This window comes from Coregonus clupeaformis, chromosome 30 (genome assembly GCF_020615455.1).
Source record: "Coregonus clupeaformis isolate EN_2021a chromosome 30, ASM2061545v1, whole genome shotgun sequence".
Classification (NCBI taxonomy): domain Eukaryota; kingdom Metazoa; phylum Chordata; class Actinopteri; order Salmoniformes; family Salmonidae; genus Coregonus; species Coregonus clupeaformis.
Window position 1 is genome coordinate 24,144,092 of NC_059221.1, and position 20,181 is coordinate 24,164,272.

Consider the following 20,181-nt stretch of genomic DNA (forward strand, 5'->3'; position numbering starts at 1 on the left):
TTTCAACCCATATCCTCCATCTCTCACAAACACAACCTTTCACACAGACAAGCCTTTCAACCCATATCCTCCATCTCTCACAAACACAACCTTTCACACAGACAAGCCTTTCAACCCATATCCTCCATCTCTCACAAACACAACCTTTCACACAGCCAAGCCTTTCAACCCATATCCTCCATCTCTCACACACAACCTTTCACACAGCCATGCCTTTCAACCCGTATCCTCCATCTCTCACAAACACAACCTTTCACACAGCCAAGCCTTTCAACCCATATCCTCCATCTCTCACAAACACAACCTTTCACACAGCCATGCCTTTCAACCCGTATCCTCCATCTCTCACAAACACAACCTTTCACACAGCCATGCCTTTCAACCCGTATCCTCCATCTCTCACAAACACAACCTTTCACACAGACAAGCCTTTCAACCCATATCCTCCATCTCTCACAAACACAACCTTTCACACAGCCAAGCCTTTCAACCCATATCCTCCATCTCTCACAAACACAACCTTTCACACAGCCATGCCTTTCAACCCGTATCCTCCATCTCTCACAAACACAACCTTTCACACAGCCAAGCCTTTCAACCCGTATCCTCCATCTCTCACAAACACAACCTTTCACACAGCCATGCCTTTCAACCCGTATCCTCCATCTCTCACAAACACAACCTTTCACACAGCCAAGCCTTTCAACCCATATCCTCCATCTCTCACAAACACAACCTTTCACACAGCTAAGCCTTTCAACCCATATCCTCCATCTCTCACAAACACAACCTTTCACACAGCCATGCCTTTCAACCCGTATCCTCCATCTCTCACAAACACAACCTTTCACACAGCCATGCCTTTCAACCCATATCCTCCATCTCTCACAAACACAACCTTTCACACAGCCAAGCCTTTCAACCCGTATCCTCCATCTCTCACAAACACAACCTTTCACACAGCCATGCCTTTCAACCCATATCCTCCATCTCTCACAAACACAACCTTTCACACAGCCAAGCCTTTCAACCCATATCCTCCATCTCTCACAAACACAACCTTTCACACAGCCATGCCTTTCAACCCGTATCCTCCATCTCTCACAAACACAACCTTTCACACAGCCAAGCCTTTCAACCCGTATCCTCCATCTCTCACAAACACAACCTTTCACACAGCCAAGCCTTTCAACCCGTATCCTCCATCTCTCACAAACACAACCTTTCACACAGCCAAGCCTTTCAACCCGTATCCTCCATCTCTCACAAACACAACCTTTCACACAGCCAAGCCTTTCAACCCGTATCCTCCATCTCTCACAAACACAACCTTTCACACAGCCAAGCCTTTCAACCCGTATCCTCCATCTCTCACAAACACAACCTTTCACACAGCCAAGCCTTTCAACCCGTATCCTCCATCTCTCACAAACACAACCTTTCACACAGCCAAGCCTTTCAACCCGTATCCTCCATCTCTCACAAACACAACCTTTCACACAGCCAAGCCTTTCAACCCGTATCCTCCATCTCTCACAAACACAACCTTTCACACAGCCAAGCCTTTCAACCCGTATCCTCCATCTCTCACAAACACAACCTTTCACACAGCCAAGCCTTTCAACCCGTATCCTCCATCTCTCACAAACACAACCTTTCACACAGCCAAGCCTTTCAACCCGTATCCTCCATCTCTCACAAACACAACCTTTCACACAGCCAAGCCTTTCAACCCGTATCCTCCATCTCTCACAAACACAACCTTTCACACAGCCATGCCTTTCAACCCGTATCCTCCATCTCTCACAAACACAACCTTTCACACAGCCAAGCCTTTCAACCCGTATCCTCCATCTCTCACAAACACAACCTTTCACACAGCCAAGCCTTTCAACCCGTATCCTCCATCTCTCACAAACACAACCTTTCACACAGCCAAGCCTTTCAACCCGTATCCTCCATCTCTCACAAACACAACCTTTCACACAGCCATGCCTTTCAACCCGTATCCTCCATCTCTCACAAACACAACCTTTCACACAGCCAAGCCTTTCAACCCGTATCCTCCATCTCTCACAAACACAACCTTTCACACAGCCAAGCCTTTCAACCCGTATCCTCCATCTCTCACAAACACAACCTTTCACACAGCCAAGCCTTTCAACCCGTATCCTCCATCTCTCACAAACACAACCTTTCACACAGCCAAGCCTTTCAACCCGTATCCTCCATCTCTCACAAACACAACCTTTCACACAGCCAAGCCTTTCAACCCGTATCCTCCATCTCTCACAAACACAACCTTTCACACAGCCAAGCCTTTCAACCCGTATCCTCCATCTCTCACAAACACAACCTTTCACACAGCCAAGCCTTTCAACCCGTATCCTCCATCTCTCACAAACACAACCTTTCACACAGCCAAGCCTTTCAACCCGTATCCTCCATCTCTCACAAACACAACCTTTCACACAGCCAAGCCTTTCAACCCGTATCCTCCATCTCTCACAAACACAACCTTTCACACAGCCAAGCCTTTCAACCCGTATCCTCCATCTCTCACAAACACAACCTTTCACACAGCCAAGCCTTTCAACCCGTATCCTCCATCTCTCACAAACACAACCTTTCACACAGCCAAGCCTTTCAACCCGTATCCTCCATCTCTCACAAACACAACCTTTCACACAGCCAAGCCTTTCAACCCGTATCCTCCATCTCTCACAAACACAACCTTTCACACAGCCAAGCCTTTCAACCCGTATCCTCCATCTCTCACAAACACAACCTTTCACACAGCCAAGCCTTTCAACCCGTATCCTCCATCTCTCACAAACACAACCTTTCACACAGCCAAGCCTTTCAACCCGTATCCTCCATCTCTCACAAACACAACCTTTCACACAGCCAAGCCTTTCAACCCGTATCCTCCATCTCTCACAAACACAACCTTTCACACAGCCAAGCCTTTCAACCCGTATCCTCCATCTCTCACAAACACAACCTTTCACACAGCCAAGCCTTTCAACCCGTATCCTCCATCTCTCACAAACACAACCTTTCACACAGCCAAGCCTTTCAACCCGTATCCTCCATCTCTCACAAACACAACCTTTCACACAGCCAAGCCTTTCAACCCGTATCCTCCATCTCTCACAAACACAACCTTTCACACAGCCAAGCCTTTCAACCCGTATCCTCCATCTCTCACAAACACAACCTTTCACACAGCCAAGCCTTTCAACCCGTATCCTCCATCTCTCACAAACACAACCTTTCACACAGCCAAGCCTTTCAACCCGTATCCTCCATCTCTCACAAACACAACCTTTCACACAGCCAAGCCTTTCAACCCGTATCCTCCATCTCTCACAAACACAACCTTTCACACAGCCATGCCTTTCAACCCGTATCCTCCATCTCTCACAAACACAACCTTTCACACAGCCAAGCCTTTCAACCCGTATCCTCCATCTCTCACAAACACAACCTTTCACACAGCCAAGCCTTTCAACCCGTATCCTCCATCTCTCACAAACACAACCTTTCACACAGCCAAGCCTTTCAACCCGTATCCTCCATCTCTCACAAACACAACCTTTCACACAGCCAAGCCTTTCAACCCGTATCCTCCATCTCTCACAAACACAACCTTTCACACAGCCAAGCCTTTCAACCCGTATCCTCCATCTCTCACAAACACAACCTTTCACACAGCCAAGCCTTTCAACCCGTATCCTCCATCTCTCACAAACACAACCTTTCACACAGCCAAGCCTTTCAACCCGTATCCTCCATCTCTCACAAACACAACCTTTCACACAGCCATGCCTTTCAACCCGTATCCTCCATCTCTCACAAACACAACCTTTCACACAGCCAAGCCTTTCAACCCGTATCCTCCATCTCTCACAAACACAACCTTTCACACAGCCAAGCCTTTCAACCCGTATCCTCCATCTCTCACAAACACAACCTTTCACACAGCCAAGCCTTTCAACCCGTATCCTCCATCTCTCACAAACACAACCTTTCACACAGCCAAGCCTTTCAACCCGTATCCTCCATCTCTCACAAACACAACCTTTCACACAGCCAAGCCTTTCAACCCGTATCCTCCATCTCTCACAAACACAACCTTTCACACAGCCAAGCCTTTCAACCCGTATCCTCCATCTCTCACAAACACAACCTTTCACACAGCCAAGCCTTTCAACCCGTATCCTCCATCTCTCACAAACACAACCTTTCACACAGCCAAGCCTTTCAACCCGTATCCTCCATCTCTCACAAACACAACCTTTCACACAGCCAAGCCTTTCAACCCGTATCCTCCATCTCTCACAAACACAACCTTTCACACAGCCAAGCCTTTCAACCCCTAACTGTGCCACTAGAGATCCTGGTTCGAATCCAGGCTCTGTCGCAGCCGGCCGCGACCGGGAGACTCATGGGCGGCGCACAATTGGCCCAGCGTTGTCCAGGGTAGGGGAGGGAATGGCCGGCAGGGATGTAGCTCAGTTGATAGAGCATGGCGTTTGCAACGCCAGGGTTGTGGGTTCGATTCCCACGGGGGGCCAGTATAAAAAAATAAAATAAAATAAAAAATAAAAAATGTATTCACTAACTGTAAGTCGCTCTGGATAAGAGCGTCTGCTAAATGACTAAAATGTAAATGTAAATGTAAAATGTATCCTCCATCTCTCACAAACACAACCTTTCACACAGCCAAGCCTTTCAACCCGTATCCTCCATCTCTCACAAACACAACCTTTCACACAGCCAAGCCTTTCAACCCGTATCCTCCATCTCTCACAAACACAACCTTTCACACAGCCAAGCCTTTCAACCCGTATCTTCTATTTTTGCTCCTCCTCACCAAGATGAGAGTGTGACTGCCAGGTGTCAGCGCAGCTGAGCGAGGTGTTTTATACAGGCCAGGGTTGAACAACCATCATCCGTATTGTATTGTATTGTATTGTATTGTATTGTATTGTATAGCTATTCCTTCTCTAACCAGTTTTTATTTCTACTTGAAGTGACTGGTTATCATAGGTTTGCTTTTTGCAGTCATGGCTGAACAGACTGGTTTAGCCTGATCTCAAACCTACCCCCTCCCAGACCCCATGGTGTTGAGTATTGCTCAATGTTCTGGTGACGTGGCTGATTCTGAACAGTTGCTGAGAGGCCCTCATGTCTCAGCATGGCGTTTTTCCATCCAGTTTAGATCTCTTGACGCAGTACGGCCCTCAAACCGCCATCTCTGTGGTTTTCAGCTGCACCAATGGACGGAAGCTGAACACCGAAGTAGGCACACGCATTTAGTAGTGCTCCTCTATTTGGGTCTCTGCTTGTTTATTGGAGTACTCGATAAAAACAAAATGGCCACCGCGACATTATTGCTACCATACAGAAACATGCATCACACTAGGCTATAGTAGCAGAGTGCTTACTAGGAAAGTCTATGGTTCTGTCACACCTCTATATGCATTGCCTTCATTTACTTTTTGATGTTGTGTTCCTGTGTTGAATAAATGTGTGTGTGTGTGTGTGTGTGGAAGAAGTTGTGACCTGTTAAATTACATTTAATGTTGAATTAGAGTCAGGCCTAAGGGCTGTGGACGGACAGAGATTTCCATCCCCACATAATGAGATTAGCCAGACGTCAGAGGATGTTATCTGGTGGCAGGCAGTGTGTCTGTGAGACGGGACAGGTAGCAGGCCCTCTACTTATCCACACAACATCCTGCGTTACGTGTGTGGCAGTGAGATGAGACCCTACAGTGTGCACGTATCCGTCTGGTGTGGTGCCAACGTCACCTCTGACATGAGCCATGCCGCTCACACGCAGCGGTCATTGTCATGATGATCCAGCCTCCGTTATCAATCTAGGTCATCCTCTAGACCTGCTGAAGAGGACCCTGCTTTCAACAGTCCTACTGTATGACCTGCACATCCTCACACTTAGCCTCGCTGAGGAAGTGATTTTCTGTCTCCTACTGACACTAGCAAGTGTCCTACTCGGTGTATGAATTAATAATTAATATGTGTTTTTTCTCAAATCTGCACCTGTATAGTGCTATGACTGGCACTAAAAGGCTGGCTCCTCTAAGCTCTACAGACACCGCCGGCCCTGACCCAGACCATGCGGTCTTGTATTTCAGGAGCATGACATCGAGACCCCCCATGGTGTTCTGCACGTGACGATGAGGGGAACCCCCAAGGGCAACAGACCAGTCATCCTCACCTACCATGACATTGGTCTCAACCGTGAGTGTACACACACACACACACACACACACACACACACACACACATATATTCAGGCTCTCATTAGTTTAGCTAGGCTTTGAAATCTCTCCAAACACCCCTAAAATGCATAATATCATGGGTGAATTCTCATTAGAACAGTTGGCGCTTTAGAGATGTAAGAAACTGGAGGGTTGAAGGTAGAAATCTTCTTGAGCTTTGGGGATATGAGCCACTATGTCAGACTGGATCGCCCCAACACTTGGCTGCCTCATTGTAAAACAACACTGAGTTTTTCAGTGTATTTTTTGGTTGATTACTGGTATGGGATGGGATTTGTTGACATGCTCAAGATTACATTCAGTGTTGTAGTTTTTGTTAGATGTACATTTGAGTAGGATGTGACCAGTAAATGAGGTGTCTTTAAACAGTGCTGGGTCTCTCTTCCCCCTGCAGATAAGTCCTGTTTCAACACACTGTTCAACTTTGAAGACATGCAGGAGATCACATCACACTTTGCTGTGGTCCACGTGGACGCCCCAGGACAGCAGGAGGCTGCTCCCCCATTCCCCACAGGGTAAGAGACCAGTTCACTCATCAGTCATCATCCTCAACATCATCTAATAATATCACAAGTATCTACACAATCATGATTGGTATTGTAGACCTGAATAAAAGGTGGCTAGGTCATCAGAGCCGTAGTGAACCATGAGGTCTTCTGGCTGCATCCCCCTTCCTCTGGCTGCATCCCCCTTCCTCTGGCTGCATTCCCCTTCCTCTGGCTGCATCCCCCCTTCCTCTGGCTGCACCCCCCCTTCCTCTGGCTCCATCCCCCTTCCTCTGGCTGCATCCCCCTTCCTCTGGCTGCATCCCCCCTTCCTCTGGCTGCATCCCCCCTTCCTCTGGCTGCATCCCCCTTCCTCTGGCTGCATCCCCCCTTCCTCTGGCTGCATCCCCCCCTTCCTCTGGCTGCATCCCCCCCTTCCTCTGGCTGCACCCCCCTTCCTCTGGCTCCATCCCCCCCTCCTCTGGCTCCATCCCCCTCCTCTGGCTCCATCCCCCCTCCTCTGGCTCCACCCCCCTCAGGCTCCACCCCCCTCCTCTGGCTTCACCCCCCCTTCCTCTGGCTCCATCCCCTCCTCTGGCTCCATCCCCCCTCCTCTGGCTCCATCCCCCCTTCCTCTGGCTGCACCCCCCTTCCTCTGGCTCCATCCCCCCCTCCTCTGGCTCCATCCCCCCTTCCTCTGGCTCCATCCCCCCCTTCCTCTGGCTGCACCCCCCCTTCCTCTGGCTCCATCCCCCCCTCTGGCTGCACCCCCCTTCCTCTGGCTCCATCCCCCCCTTCCTCTGGCTCCATCCCCCCTTCCTCTGGCTGCACCCCCCTTCCTCTGGCTGCACCCCCCTTCCTCTGGCTCCATCCCCCCCCTCCTCTGGCTCCATCCCCCCTTCCTCTGGCTCCATCCCCCCTCCTCTGGCTGCACCCCCTCCTCTGGCTCCATCCCCCCTTCCTCTGGCTCCATCCCCCCTTCCTCTGGCTCCATCCCCCCCTCCTCTGGCTGCACCCCCCTTCCTCTGGCTCCATCCCCCCCTTCCTCTGGCTCCATCCCCCCCTTCCTCTAGGTGAGTGAGTGAAAGGACCGTTTCAGAGCAGGAGTCAGACAGCCAGCCAGAACATGACATGGTGTCTGGATAGAATAGGTGTCTGGCTTTGGACTTTCATAAGCTTGTGTCTCTGGTCATCAGTCCATAAAAAACCCCCAGAAAGAGTCTGTTTCAAATAACTAGTGCCAGTTATCTCACCAAGGTAGACCTATAATACCTCAGCGATCCTGGTCCTACCGCTGTCTGTCTGTCCCAGGTACCAGTACCCTACCAACCTTTCTGTCTGTCTGTCCCAGGTACCAGTACCCTACCAACCTTTCTGTCTGTCTGTCCCAGGTACCAGTACCCTACCATGGATGAGCTGTCTGAGATGCTTCCCGCTGTCATGACTCAGCTGAAGTAAGTTCTCCTGCAGTGTTTCCATCATAGATATAGAACCCTATATTGTCTATGGTTTCCATAACTACCTCTTACACTGTCGTTTAATGAATGTAATTATTGTTCCGTCTTCAATGAGGCTTATATTTTTCTCTTTCCCCAGGGTGAACAGTGTGATTGGGATTGGAGTTGGAGCTGGAGCCTACATCCTGTCCAGACTGGCTGTAAGTCCCCGTTCCTCCTAGTCCTCCTCCATATACCACACCCCCCACTCACCCACAGCACGTGCTTGTTTCCAAACGTATAACAGGATCATTTGTTAATACAAAGGGCTTGAATGGATACTTCGAGATTTTGGCAATGAGGCCCTTTATCTACTTCCCCAGAGTCAGATGAATGTGTGGATGCCATTTGTATGTCTCTGTGTCCAGAATGAAGGAAGTTAGAGGTAGTTTCATGAGACAATATTAACCAGCGTAATGACTGGAAGTCTATGGTATCTGCTAGCATCTGCTCTACTCACTGTCCTCAGTCTTCAATAATAACTGGGCTGAACAAGGATGAACAGAGCAGTCCCTATCGATATCTCCACTAACCCCTGCTCCACCTCTTCATTCCCCATCTCGCTCCATCTCCACCACTAAACCCCTGCTCCACCTCTTCATTCCCCATCTCTCTCCATCTCCACCACTAAACCCCTGCTCCACCTCTTCATTCCCCATCTCTCTCCATCTCCACCACTAAACCCCGCTCCACCTCTTCATTCCCCATCTCTCTCCATCTCCACCACTAAACCCCGCTCCACCTCTTCATTCCCCATCTCGCTCCATCTCCACCACTACTTACTTACTTACTTTATTGTCCCCATGGGGAAATTTTGTTGCAGTGTCATGTACACATTTAAAGTGGCGTTAAATACAAAACAAGATTGACAATACAACTTTCAATAACAGTCACGCACCAATAAAAGTAAGAAATAAGAAATAAAACATTTAAAACATTTAAAACAAAGACTAGCCTGCTGGCCTTACGGGGTCAATGGGAACATTTGCCCGAGCTATTTAAGAGGGATATCACACCTGGCACAAATGATTGTCTCGTTCTATTTTTCCTGCTGAGGGGTGCCCTATACCTACGCCCAGAGGGGAGTAATTCAAAGTCCAGGTACAGGGGGTGACTTGGGTCTAAAATGATTTTGTGAGCCTTACGGAGGGCCCTGACCTTAAAGATCTCATCCAGGCCTGTCTGTTTGACTCCAAGTACCTTACTTCCAAGTAAACCCCTGCTCCACCTCTTCATTCCCCATCTCTCTCCATCTCCACCACTAAACCCTGCTCCACCTCTTCATTCCCCATCTCCACCACTAAACCCCGCTCCACCTCACATTTCACTGTAATGTCTACACCTGTTGTATTCGGCGCATGTAGCAAATAGAATTTTGATTTGATTTGATAATTCCCCATCTCCCTCCATCTCTACCAGCTCATCTCAGAGCCTGTTTACCAGTAGAGACATCATGACCCCTGCTCATGTGACCAGCTCCATTTATTCTCTCGATAAAGAAGATTTTAATTAATCGGATTGTCTCGAGAGTGCATGACTGGACTGATGGGGTCATCATGGGAGGCTCACGTGGCATTCCCCTCTGTATTATTACACTCACTGGTTGACCAGATAGAAATTACTGTACAAATGTTAGCTTGATGCTTAATATCGACCGTTTCCCTCCATGCACTGCATACCACAGGGAAGTCTCTCTCCTCTCACATTCCTAGGCAGAGAGAATGCATTCAAGTAGGTGAGAGGAATTAATAGATTTAGAGCAGAGATGACTTGAAGAGGTGTGTTAATTATAGTTAATTTAAGCCCTGCCAACGTGGGCTTGTTGTGAAGACGAGAAGGAGAAAATATAACATACATATATATTTCTATACGTTTCCATACTCACAAGTGGGTTAAAAGCAAGTTAGTTTTATCTATCACCTTCGTGTTCTCTGTGTAAATGTGAATTAGAGGCTGGGGAATTGGTTGGGGGAGGGTGTGGCTCCTAGCATGTGAGTTGTTGCTAAGAGCTGTGAAAGACGTCAAGTGCTGTGGTATAACATGAATGTCTGTGTGTTAGTGCTTTTGGAGGTCGGTTCGGTTTCGCTTCTAAAAATAAAATAAACAAATTACCACGGTTTTCGGTTTTGATTCTTATTTTTAACCTCTTAAGGATCAGACTCTTCTTTTCAATTTCCGCCTAAAATGACCCAAATCTAACTGCCTGTAGCTCAGGACCTGAAGCAAGGATATGCTTATTCTTGGTACTTTTTGAAAGGAAACACTTTGAAGTTTGTGGAAATGTGAAATGAATGTAGAACATAACACAATAGATCTGGTAAAAGATAAAACAAACAAAAAAACATACGTTTTTTATTTTTGTTGCATCATCTTTGACATGAAAAAGAAAAGCCATACATTCAGATAGGAAGCTGGAGGTAATTTAGATGTTGTCTACAAGAGGACAACAGTGTATATGAGGGAGCTACATAACATTTAGTATGATGTCACCCAGGTGTCCCTCACGAGTTTGCCTAAATGTACCCAAGTGGCCGACGTGGTAAATTGATACATTTTCAAGTACATAACTATAGAGAACATACAAAAATGCTATGGTAATAAAAAATACTAGTTCGCACACTCCCAGGAATGTCATACATGATGGATCATTAGCTTTCCTACATAAGACACGAAACTTCACACATCTAGATGGCCGGGCGGGGTGGGTGTGGAGCCAGAGACAGCAGCAGGGGTCAGACTGGAGGAACCAGTCTCTTTGGTGTTGGCTCCCAGAGGTCATCTGAGTCAGTCTCTAGCACCATAGAAGATTTAAAAACATTCATTAAGAACTGAACTTTACTATTACTTATTCTATTGAACCTTTATTTTAGCAGGGGTGAGCCCTGCATCAATACGTTTACGGATGAGCCCTGCATCAATACATCAAATAAACAACACATATCCATAAACATACAGTGGGGAGAACAAGTATTTGATACACTGCCGATTTTGCAGGTTTTCCAACTTACAAAGCATGTAGAGGTCTGTCATTTTTATCATAGGTACACTTCAACTGTGAGAGACGGAATCTAAAACAAAAATCCAGAAAATCACATTGTATGATTTTTAAGTAATTAATTTGCATTTTATTGCATTACATAAGTATTTGATCACCTACTAACCAGTAAGAATTCCGGCTCTCACAGACCTGTTAGTTTTTCTTTAAGAAGCCCTCCTGTTCTCCACTCATTACCTGTATTAACTGCACCTGTTTGAACTCGTTACCTGTATAAAAGACACCTGTCCACACACTCAATCAAACAAACTCCAACCTCTCCACAATGGCCAAGACCAGAGAGCTGTGTAAGGACATCAGGGATAAAATTGTAGGCCTGCACAAGGCTGGGATGGGCTACAGGACAATAGGCAAGCAGCTTGGTGAGAAGGCAACAACTGTTGGCGCAATTATTAGAAAATGGAAGAAGTTCAAGATGACGCTCAATCACCCTCGGTCTGGGGCTCCATGCAAGATCTCACCTCGTGGGGCATCAGTGATCATGAGGAAGGTGAGGGATCAGCCCAGAACTACACAGCAGGACCTGGTCAATGACCTGAAGAGAGCTGGGACCACAGTCTCAAAGAAAACGATTAGTAACACACTACGCCGTCATGGATTAAAATCCTGCAGCGCACGCAAGGTCCCCCTGCTCAAGCCAGCGCATGTCCAGGCTCATCTGAAGTTTGCCAATGACATCTGGATGATCCAGAGGAGGAATGGGAGAAGGTCATGTGGTCTGATGAGACAAAAATAGAGCTTTTTGGTCTAAACTCCACTCACCGTGTTTTGAGGAAGAAGTAGGATGAGTACAACTCCAAGAACACCATCCCAACCGTCAAGCATGGAGGTGGAAACATCATTCTTTGGGGATGCTTTTCTGCAAAGGGGACAGGACGACTGCACCGTATTGAGGAGAGGATGGATGGGGCCATGTATTGCGAGATCTTGGCCAACAACCTCCTTCCCTCAGTAAGAGCATTGAAGATGGGTCGTGGCTGGGTCTTCCAGCATGACAACGACCCGAAACACACAGCCAGGGCAACTAAGGAGTGGCTCTGTAAGAAGCATCTCAAGGTCCTGGAGTGGCCTAGCCAGTCTCCAGACCTGAACCCAATAGAAAATCTTTGGAGGGAGCTGAAAGTCCGTATTGCCCAGCGACAGCCCCGAAACCTGAAGGATCTGGAAAAGGTCTGTATGGAGGAGTGGGCCAAAATCCCTGCAGCAGTGTGTGCAAACCTGGTCAAGACCTACAGGAAACGTATGATCTCTGTAATTGCAAACAAAGGTTTCTGTACCAAATATTAAGTTCTGCTTTTCTGATGTATCAAATACTTATGTCATGCAGTAAAATGCAAATTAATTACTTAAAAATCATACAATGTGATTTTCTGGATTTTTGGATTGCGTCTCTCACAGTTGAAGTGTACCTATGATAAACATTACAGACCTCTACATGCTTTGTAAGTAGGAAAACCTGCAAAATCGGCAGTGTATCAAATACTTGTTCTCCCCACTGTATATTAGAGTTTGGGGAACACAATCACTATAATGAAATATGTTTACCAATAGTAAATAGGGGGCAGACCTACAATGTATTTATACAGACCTAAAATGTATTAGCATAGCCATTGTGTATTTTATGTTGATTGAGTCTTTAGCGCTATAGAATATTTTTTTTAAATCAGTAAGAACTCAAGTTTACTATTTACTTATTTTATTGAACCTTTATTTTAGCAGGGGGTGAGCCTGCATTGATTATTTTAGCAGGGGGGTGAGCAATGTGTATTTTATGTTGACTTATTTCGAGTGCCCTATTTACTATTGAGAAACATATTTCATTATAGTGATTATATATACAGTGCCTTGCAAAAGTATTAATTCCCCATGGCGTTTTTCCTATTTTGTTGCATTACAACCTGTAATTTAAATTGATTTTTATTTGGATTTCATGTAATGGACATACACAAAATAGTCCAAATTGGTGAAGTGAAATAAAAAAAATAACTTTTTTTTAAAAATTCTAAAAAATAAATAACGGAAAACTGGTGCATGCATATGTATTCACCCCCTTTTGCTATGAAGCCCCTAAATAAGATCTGGTGCAACCAATTACCTTCAGAAGTTACATAATTTGTTAAATAAAGTCCACCTGTGTGCAAGTGTCACGGGATCTGTCACATGATCTCAGTGTGTATATATACACCTGTTCTGAAAGGACCCAGAGTCTGCAACACCACTAAGCAAGGGGCACCATGAAGACCAAGGACCTCTCCAAACAGGTCAGGGACAAAGTTGTGGAGAAGTACAGATCAGGGTTGGGTTACAAAAATATATAAGAAGCTTTGAACATCCCACGGAGCACCATTTTAAATCCATTATTAAAAAATGGAAGGAATATGGCACCACAACAAACCTGCCAAGAGAGGGCCGCCCACCAAAACTCACGGACCAGGCAAGGAGGGCATTCATCAGAGGCAACAAAGAGACCAAAGATAACCCTGAAGGAGCTGCAAAGCTCCACAGCGGAGATTGGAGTATCTGTCCATAGGACCACTTTAAGCCGTACACTCCACAGAGCTGGGCTTTACGGAAGAGTGGCCAGTTAAAAGCCATTGCTTAAAGAAAAAAATAAGCAAACACGTTTGGTGTTCGCCAAAAGGCATGTGGGAGTCTCCCCAAACATATGGAAGAAGGTACTCTGGTCAGATGAGACTAAAATTGAGATTTCTGGCCATCAAGGAAAACGCTGTCTGGCGCAAACCCAACACCTCTCATCACCCCGAGAACAACATCCCCACAGTGAAGCATGTTGGTGGCAGCATCAGGCTGTGGGGATGTTTTTCATCGGCAGGGACTGGGAAACTGGTCAGAATTGAAGGAATGATGGATGGTGCTAAATAAAGGGAAATTCTTGAGGGAAACCTGTTTGTCTTCCAGAGATTTGAGAGTGGGACAGAGGTTCACCTTCCAGCAGGACAATGACCCTAAGCATACTGCTAAAGCAACACCCGAGTGGTTTAAGGGGAAACATTTCAATGTCTTGGAATGGCCTAGCCAAAGCCCAGACCTCAATCCAATTGAGAATCTGTGGTATGACTTAAAGATTGCTGTACACCAGCGGAACCCATCCAACTTGAAAGAGCTGGAGCATTTTGTCTTGAAGAATGGGCAAAAATCCCAGTGGCTAGATGTGACAAGCTTATAAAGACATACCCCAAGAGACTTGCAGCTGTAATTTCTGCAAAAGGTAGCTCTACAAAGTATTGACTTTGGGGGGGTGAATAGTTATGCACGCTAAAGTTTTCAGTTTTTTTGTTTCACCAGAAAACATATTTTGCATCTTCAAAGTGGTAGTTATGTTGTGTAAATCAAATGATACAAACCCCCCCAAAAAACAATTTTAATTCCAGGTTGTAAGGCAACAAAATAGGAACTGCATGAGAAGAAATAAAGTATTTTACTTACCAGTCTGTTACGTCTTTCCAATCCAAAATAAATCAGGGTGAGTCTACAGTGTAATCACGAACTAAGTCCTCATCAATTCTATGTCACTTTCCCGATCAATTTCTGCAATAATCTCGCCTAAATCTGTATACTTGGTCTTCAATTGAGCTTTTCCTGTTTTATTAGCCATGTTCTACTTTCTAAAATAGCAAACTTGGTAGAACTAATCGAGCGTGCCTGCGTAATACGAGTCCCTCTTTGTTCTCTCGATTTTATCTGCCCAATGTGCAGTTGAAGTCGGAAGTTTACATACACCTTAGACAAATACATTTAAACTCAGTTTTTCACAATTCCTGGCAATTAATCCTAGTAAAAATTCCCCGTCTTAGGTCAGTTAGGATCACCACTTTATTTTAAGAATGTGAAATGTCAGAATAATAGTAGAGATTTATTTAAGCTTTTATTTCTTTCATCACATTCCCAGTGGGTCAGAAGTTTACATACACTCAATTAGTATTTGGTGGCATTGCCTTTAAATTGTTTAACTTGGGTGAAACGTTTTGGGTAGCCTTCCACAAGCTTCCCACAATAAGTTGGGTGAATTTTGGCCCATTCCTCCTGACAGAGCTGGTGTAACTGAGTCAGGTTTGTAGGCCTCCTTGCCCGCACACGCTTTTTCAGTTCTGCCCACACATTTTCTATAGGATTGAGGTCAGGGCTTTCTGATGGCCACTCCAATACCTTGACTTTGTTGTCCTTAAGCCATTTTGCCACAACTTTGGAAGTATGCTTGGGGTCATTGTCCATTTGGAAGCCCATTTGCAACCAAGCTTTAACTTCCTGACTGATGTCTTGAGATGTTGCTTCAATATATCCACATAATTTTCCTTTCTCATGATGCCATCTATTTTGTGAAGTGCACCAGTCCCTCCTGCAGCAAAGCACCCCCACAGCAATGATGCTGCCACCCCCGTGCTTCACGGTTTTGATGGTGTTCTTCGGCTTGCAAGCAACCCCCTTTTTCCTCCAAACATAACGATGGTCATTATGGCCAAACAGTTCTATTTTTGTTTCATCAGACCAGAGGACATTTCTCCAAAAAGTAAGATCTTTGTCCCCATGTGCAGTTGCAAACCATAGTCTGGCTTTTTTATGGCGGTTTTGGAGTAGTGGCTTCTTCCTTGCTGAGCGGCCTTTCAGGTTATGTCGACATAGGACTCGTTTTACTGTGGATATAGATACTTTTGTACCTGTTTCCTCCAGCATCTTCACTAGGTCCTTTGCTGTTGTTCCGGGATTGATTTGCACTTTTCACACAAAAGTACGTTCATCTCTAGGAGACAGAACGCGTCTCCTTCCTGAGCGGTATGACGGCTGCGTGGCCCCATGGTGTTTATACTTGCGTACTATTGTTTGTACAGATGAATGTGGTACCTTCAGGCGTTTGGATATTGCTCCCAAGGATGAACCAGACTTGTGGAGGTCTACAATTTTTTTTCTGAGGTCTTGGCTGATTTATTTTGATTTTCCCATGATGTCAAGCAAAGAGGCACTGAGTTTGAAGGTAGGCCTTGAAATACCTCCAATTGACTCAAATGATGTCAATTAGCCTATCAGAAGCTTCTAAAGCCATGGAATTTACCAAGCTGTTTAAAGGCACAGTCAACTTAGTGGATGTAAACTTCTGACCCACTGGAATTGTGATACAGTGAATTATAAGTTAAATAATCTGTCTGTAGACAATTTTTTGAAATATTACTTGTGTCATGCACAAAGTAGATGTCCTAACCGACTTGCCAAAACTATAGTTTGTTAACAAGAATTTTGTGGAGTGGTTGAAAAACGAGTTTTAATCAAATCAAATCAAATCAAATATTATTTGCCACATGCGCCGAATACAACATGTGTAGACATTACAGTGAAATGCTTACTTACAAGCCCTTAACCAACAATGCTTTTTAAAAAGTTTTTTTTTTTTTTTTGTGTTAAGTAAAAAAAATAAGAGCAGCAGTAAAATAAAATAACAGTAGGGAGGCTATATACAGGGGGTACCGGTACAGAGTCAATGTGCGGGGGAACGGCTAGTCGAGGTAATTTAGGTAATATGTACATGTGGGTAGAGTTAAAGTGACTATGCATAGATAATAGACAGAGTAGCAGCAGGCTAAAAGAGTGAGGTGGGGGTGGGGGGGCTTTGAAAATATTCCATTGTCTCGGTCTGGTCCACGTTGGGTAGACGTCAATAGGAAATTACTATGAAATAATACAATATTTCAGTTGTTGTATTACTTAGTTTTTATTTGATTACTTTATTATTTTGCATTCCTTAAAGTCATCATCTTATCTCTAATCAGGCAGTAGCAGCCAGCCAGACAGACAACGTTATCTCTGTGCTCCCCATACTGTACTGTCTTTAGTCATCCTATTTAGCTAGGCTAGCCTGCCTAAGTATGCTGCAGAGCTGTCTGACGAAATCATTTTACTACCAATATCCTGCACTGGACTAGGTTGACTATTTGCTTAATAAAAACTAACAACTCCCTTTAGCCCAGCGTCCTACATAGTTCTTGACTTGATTTATCTCATTAATTATTTGATTTCTCTATAGAAAAACGGCACGTTGGGCACACAAAAAACTATACTGAATAAAAATATAAACGCAACATATAAAGTGTTGGTCCCATGTTTCATGAGCTGAAATAAAAGATCCAAGAAATTTTCCACATGCACAAAAAGCTTATTTCTCTCCAATTTTGTGCAGAAATTTGTTTACATCCCTGTTAGTGAGCATTTCTCCTTTGCCAAGATAATCCATCCACCTGACAGGTGTGGCATATCAAGAAGCTGATTAAACAGCATGATCATTACACAGGTGCACCTTGTGCTGGGGGCAGTAAAATGTTTTGTCACACAACACAATGCCACAGATGTCTCAAGTTTTGAGGAAGCGTGCAATTAGATTGCTGACTGCAGGAATGTCCACCAGAGCTGTTGCCAGAGAATTGACTGTTCATTTCTCTACTATAAGGCGCCTCCAACATTGTTTTAGAGAATTTGGCAGAGCGTACAACCAGCCTCACAACCACATACCACGTGTAAACACACCAGCCCAGGACCTCCACATCCGGCTTTTTCACATGCGGGATCGTCTGAGACCAGCCACCCGGACAGCTGATGAAACTGAGGAGTATTTCTGTCTGTAATAAAGCCCTTTTGTATGGGAAAAACACATTCTGATTGGCTGGGCCTGGATCCCCAGTGGGTGGGCCTATGCCCAGTCATGTGAAATCCATAGATTAGGGCCTAATGAATTTATTTCAATTGACTGATTTCCTTATATGAACTGTAGCTCAGTAAAATTGTTAACTGTTGCATGTTGCGTTTTATATTTTTGTTCAATATAAATGTAATTCAAGTAATTGATCCGAAGTCTGTCAATTGGTTGTTAAAAAAAACAAAAAAACACACGTCTGTTAATCACTCAGCACTGGGGTTGTGCGTGCGGCAGGTAGCCTAGCAGTTAAAACCGCTTGACCAGTAACCGAAAGGTCGCTGGTTTGAATCCCCGAAACCGACTAGGGGAAAAAATCTGTCTGTGCCCTTGAGCAAGGCACTTAACCCTACATGTGTGTGCTGCCCTGCTTCCTCTGCTGCTGGGCCCTGTCTGTGACTCCTTTGGTCCTCTGTGTTCCACACAGCACAGTACGGTCAGTACAGTAACCCCCTATCCTCTCTCTTCAGCTCAATGAGCCGGCCCTGGTCGAAGGTCTGGTCCTCATCAATGTGGACCCCTGTGCAAAGGGCTGGATGGACTGGGCCGCCTCAAAGGTAAAAACCAACACACAAACATATTTCTATGCTAACTTTGTGCATTTTAGAGGCATACTAGATTGGCATGTTGGAGCATAATTATTTGTTGTTTTAGATGTCCGGCTGGACCAGCAACCTGGTGGACATAGTGATGGCCCACCACTTCAGTGATGTGAGTCAGAGGGCTGTGTGGAGGGATGGGAGACTGGGCCAGAGGGCTGTCTGAAGGGATGGGAGACTGGGACAGAGGGCTATCTGAAGGGGTAGGAGACTGGGACAGAGGGCTGTCTGAAGGGATGGGAGACTGGGACAGAGGACTGTCTGAAGGGATGGGAGACTGGGACAGAGGGCTATCTGAAGGGATGGGAGACTGGGACAGAGGGCTGTCTGAAGGGGTGGGAGACTGGGACAGAGGGCTGTCTGAAGGGATGGGAGACTGGGACAGAGGACTGTCTGAAGGGATGGGAGACTGGGACAGAGGACTGTCTGAAGGGATGGGAGACTGGGACAGAGGGCTATCTGAAGGGGTGGGAGACTGGGACAGAGGGCTGTCTGAAGAGATGGGAGACTGGGACAGAGGGCTATCTGAAGGGGTAGGAGACTGGGACAGAGGGCTGTCTGAAGAGATGGGAGACTGGGACAGAGGGCTGTCTGAAGGGGTAGGAGACTAGGACAGAGGGCAATCTGAAGGGATGGGAGACTAGGACAGAGGGCTGTCTGAAGGGATGGGAGACTGGGACAGACAGAGGGAAAGGACTATGCAGACTTTTCTGACGTGCAAACTGATATTTAATTTCAGAATAGGTTAATGGTTTGGTTAAGCTTAGGGGTTTAGGTAAGGATCAGTTTTAGATTTTGGCAAGTCGGTTTGAAAAGTCTGTATAGCCCTTTCCGGGTCAGAGCATACTGGCCGAATACTGTGGGTGGTTGAAAGTGATGTAACAATCTTTGCCCCCTCCTCAGGATGAGCTGTCTGACAACCAGGAGATCACCCAGACATATCGCCTGCACATTGCCCAGGACATCAACCAGGAAAACCTGGCCCTCTTCTGCAATGCCTACAACAGGTACAGTACTGTACATAGAACCCCAAGAGTAACTGGCTGTGCATTTGGGTAGAAATGATAGATTGGTTGATTGATTTATCTATTTGTTTTGACAGCCGTCGGGACTTGGAGATCGAGAGGCCCATCACCGGTCTGACTGAGGACACGGTGAACACACTGAAGTATGTGAACATGCTGCAGACTGTATTACTGCAGCTGTCTTCTTGTATGTGGACTGTGTGTTTTGTATGCGAGTTGTTTTTTATAAACTGGGTGGTTCAAGCCCTGAATGCTGATTTGGCTGAAAGCCGTGGTATATCAGACCGTATACCACAGGTATGGAAAAACATGTATTTTTACTGCTCTAATTACGTTGGTAACCAGTTTATAATAGCAATAAGGCACCTCGGGGGTTTGTGGTATATGGCTAATATACCATGGCTAAGGGCTGTATCCAGGGACTCCGTGTTGCATCGTGCTTAAGAACAGCCCTTAAACCCCCCCGGGCCTTATTGCTTAATTATAACATTGCATCCCTGCTTTCTCTCAGAG

General features: G+C 45.8%; 1 protein-coding gene across 8 annotated transcripts in view; it reads left to right on the plus strand.

Moving 5' to 3' along the window:
• The window catches only part of LOC121546046 (protein NDRG3-like), a 75,740-nt gene that overhangs the window by 45,386 nt on the left and 10,173 nt on the right, over positions 1-20,181 (plus strand). For all 8 annotated transcript variants that reach the window (XM_041857052.2, XM_041857045.2, XM_041857049.2 and 5 more), the window contains 8 exons: positions 6,165-6,270; positions 6,706-6,826; positions 8,188-8,250; positions 8,393-8,453; positions 18,515-18,601; positions 18,699-18,755; positions 19,547-19,650; positions 19,746-19,811. In XM_041857052.2, coding sequence (XP_041712986.1) covers positions 6,207-6,270; positions 6,706-6,826; positions 8,188-8,250; positions 8,393-8,453; positions 18,515-18,601; positions 18,699-18,755; positions 19,547-19,650; positions 19,746-19,811 — 623 coding nt within the window. In that variant the 5' untranslated portion in view covers positions 6,165-6,206. The remainder of the gene's footprint in view (positions 1-6,164; positions 6,271-6,705; positions 6,827-8,187; positions 8,251-8,392; positions 8,454-18,514; positions 18,602-18,698; positions 18,756-19,546; positions 19,651-19,745; positions 19,812-20,181) is intronic.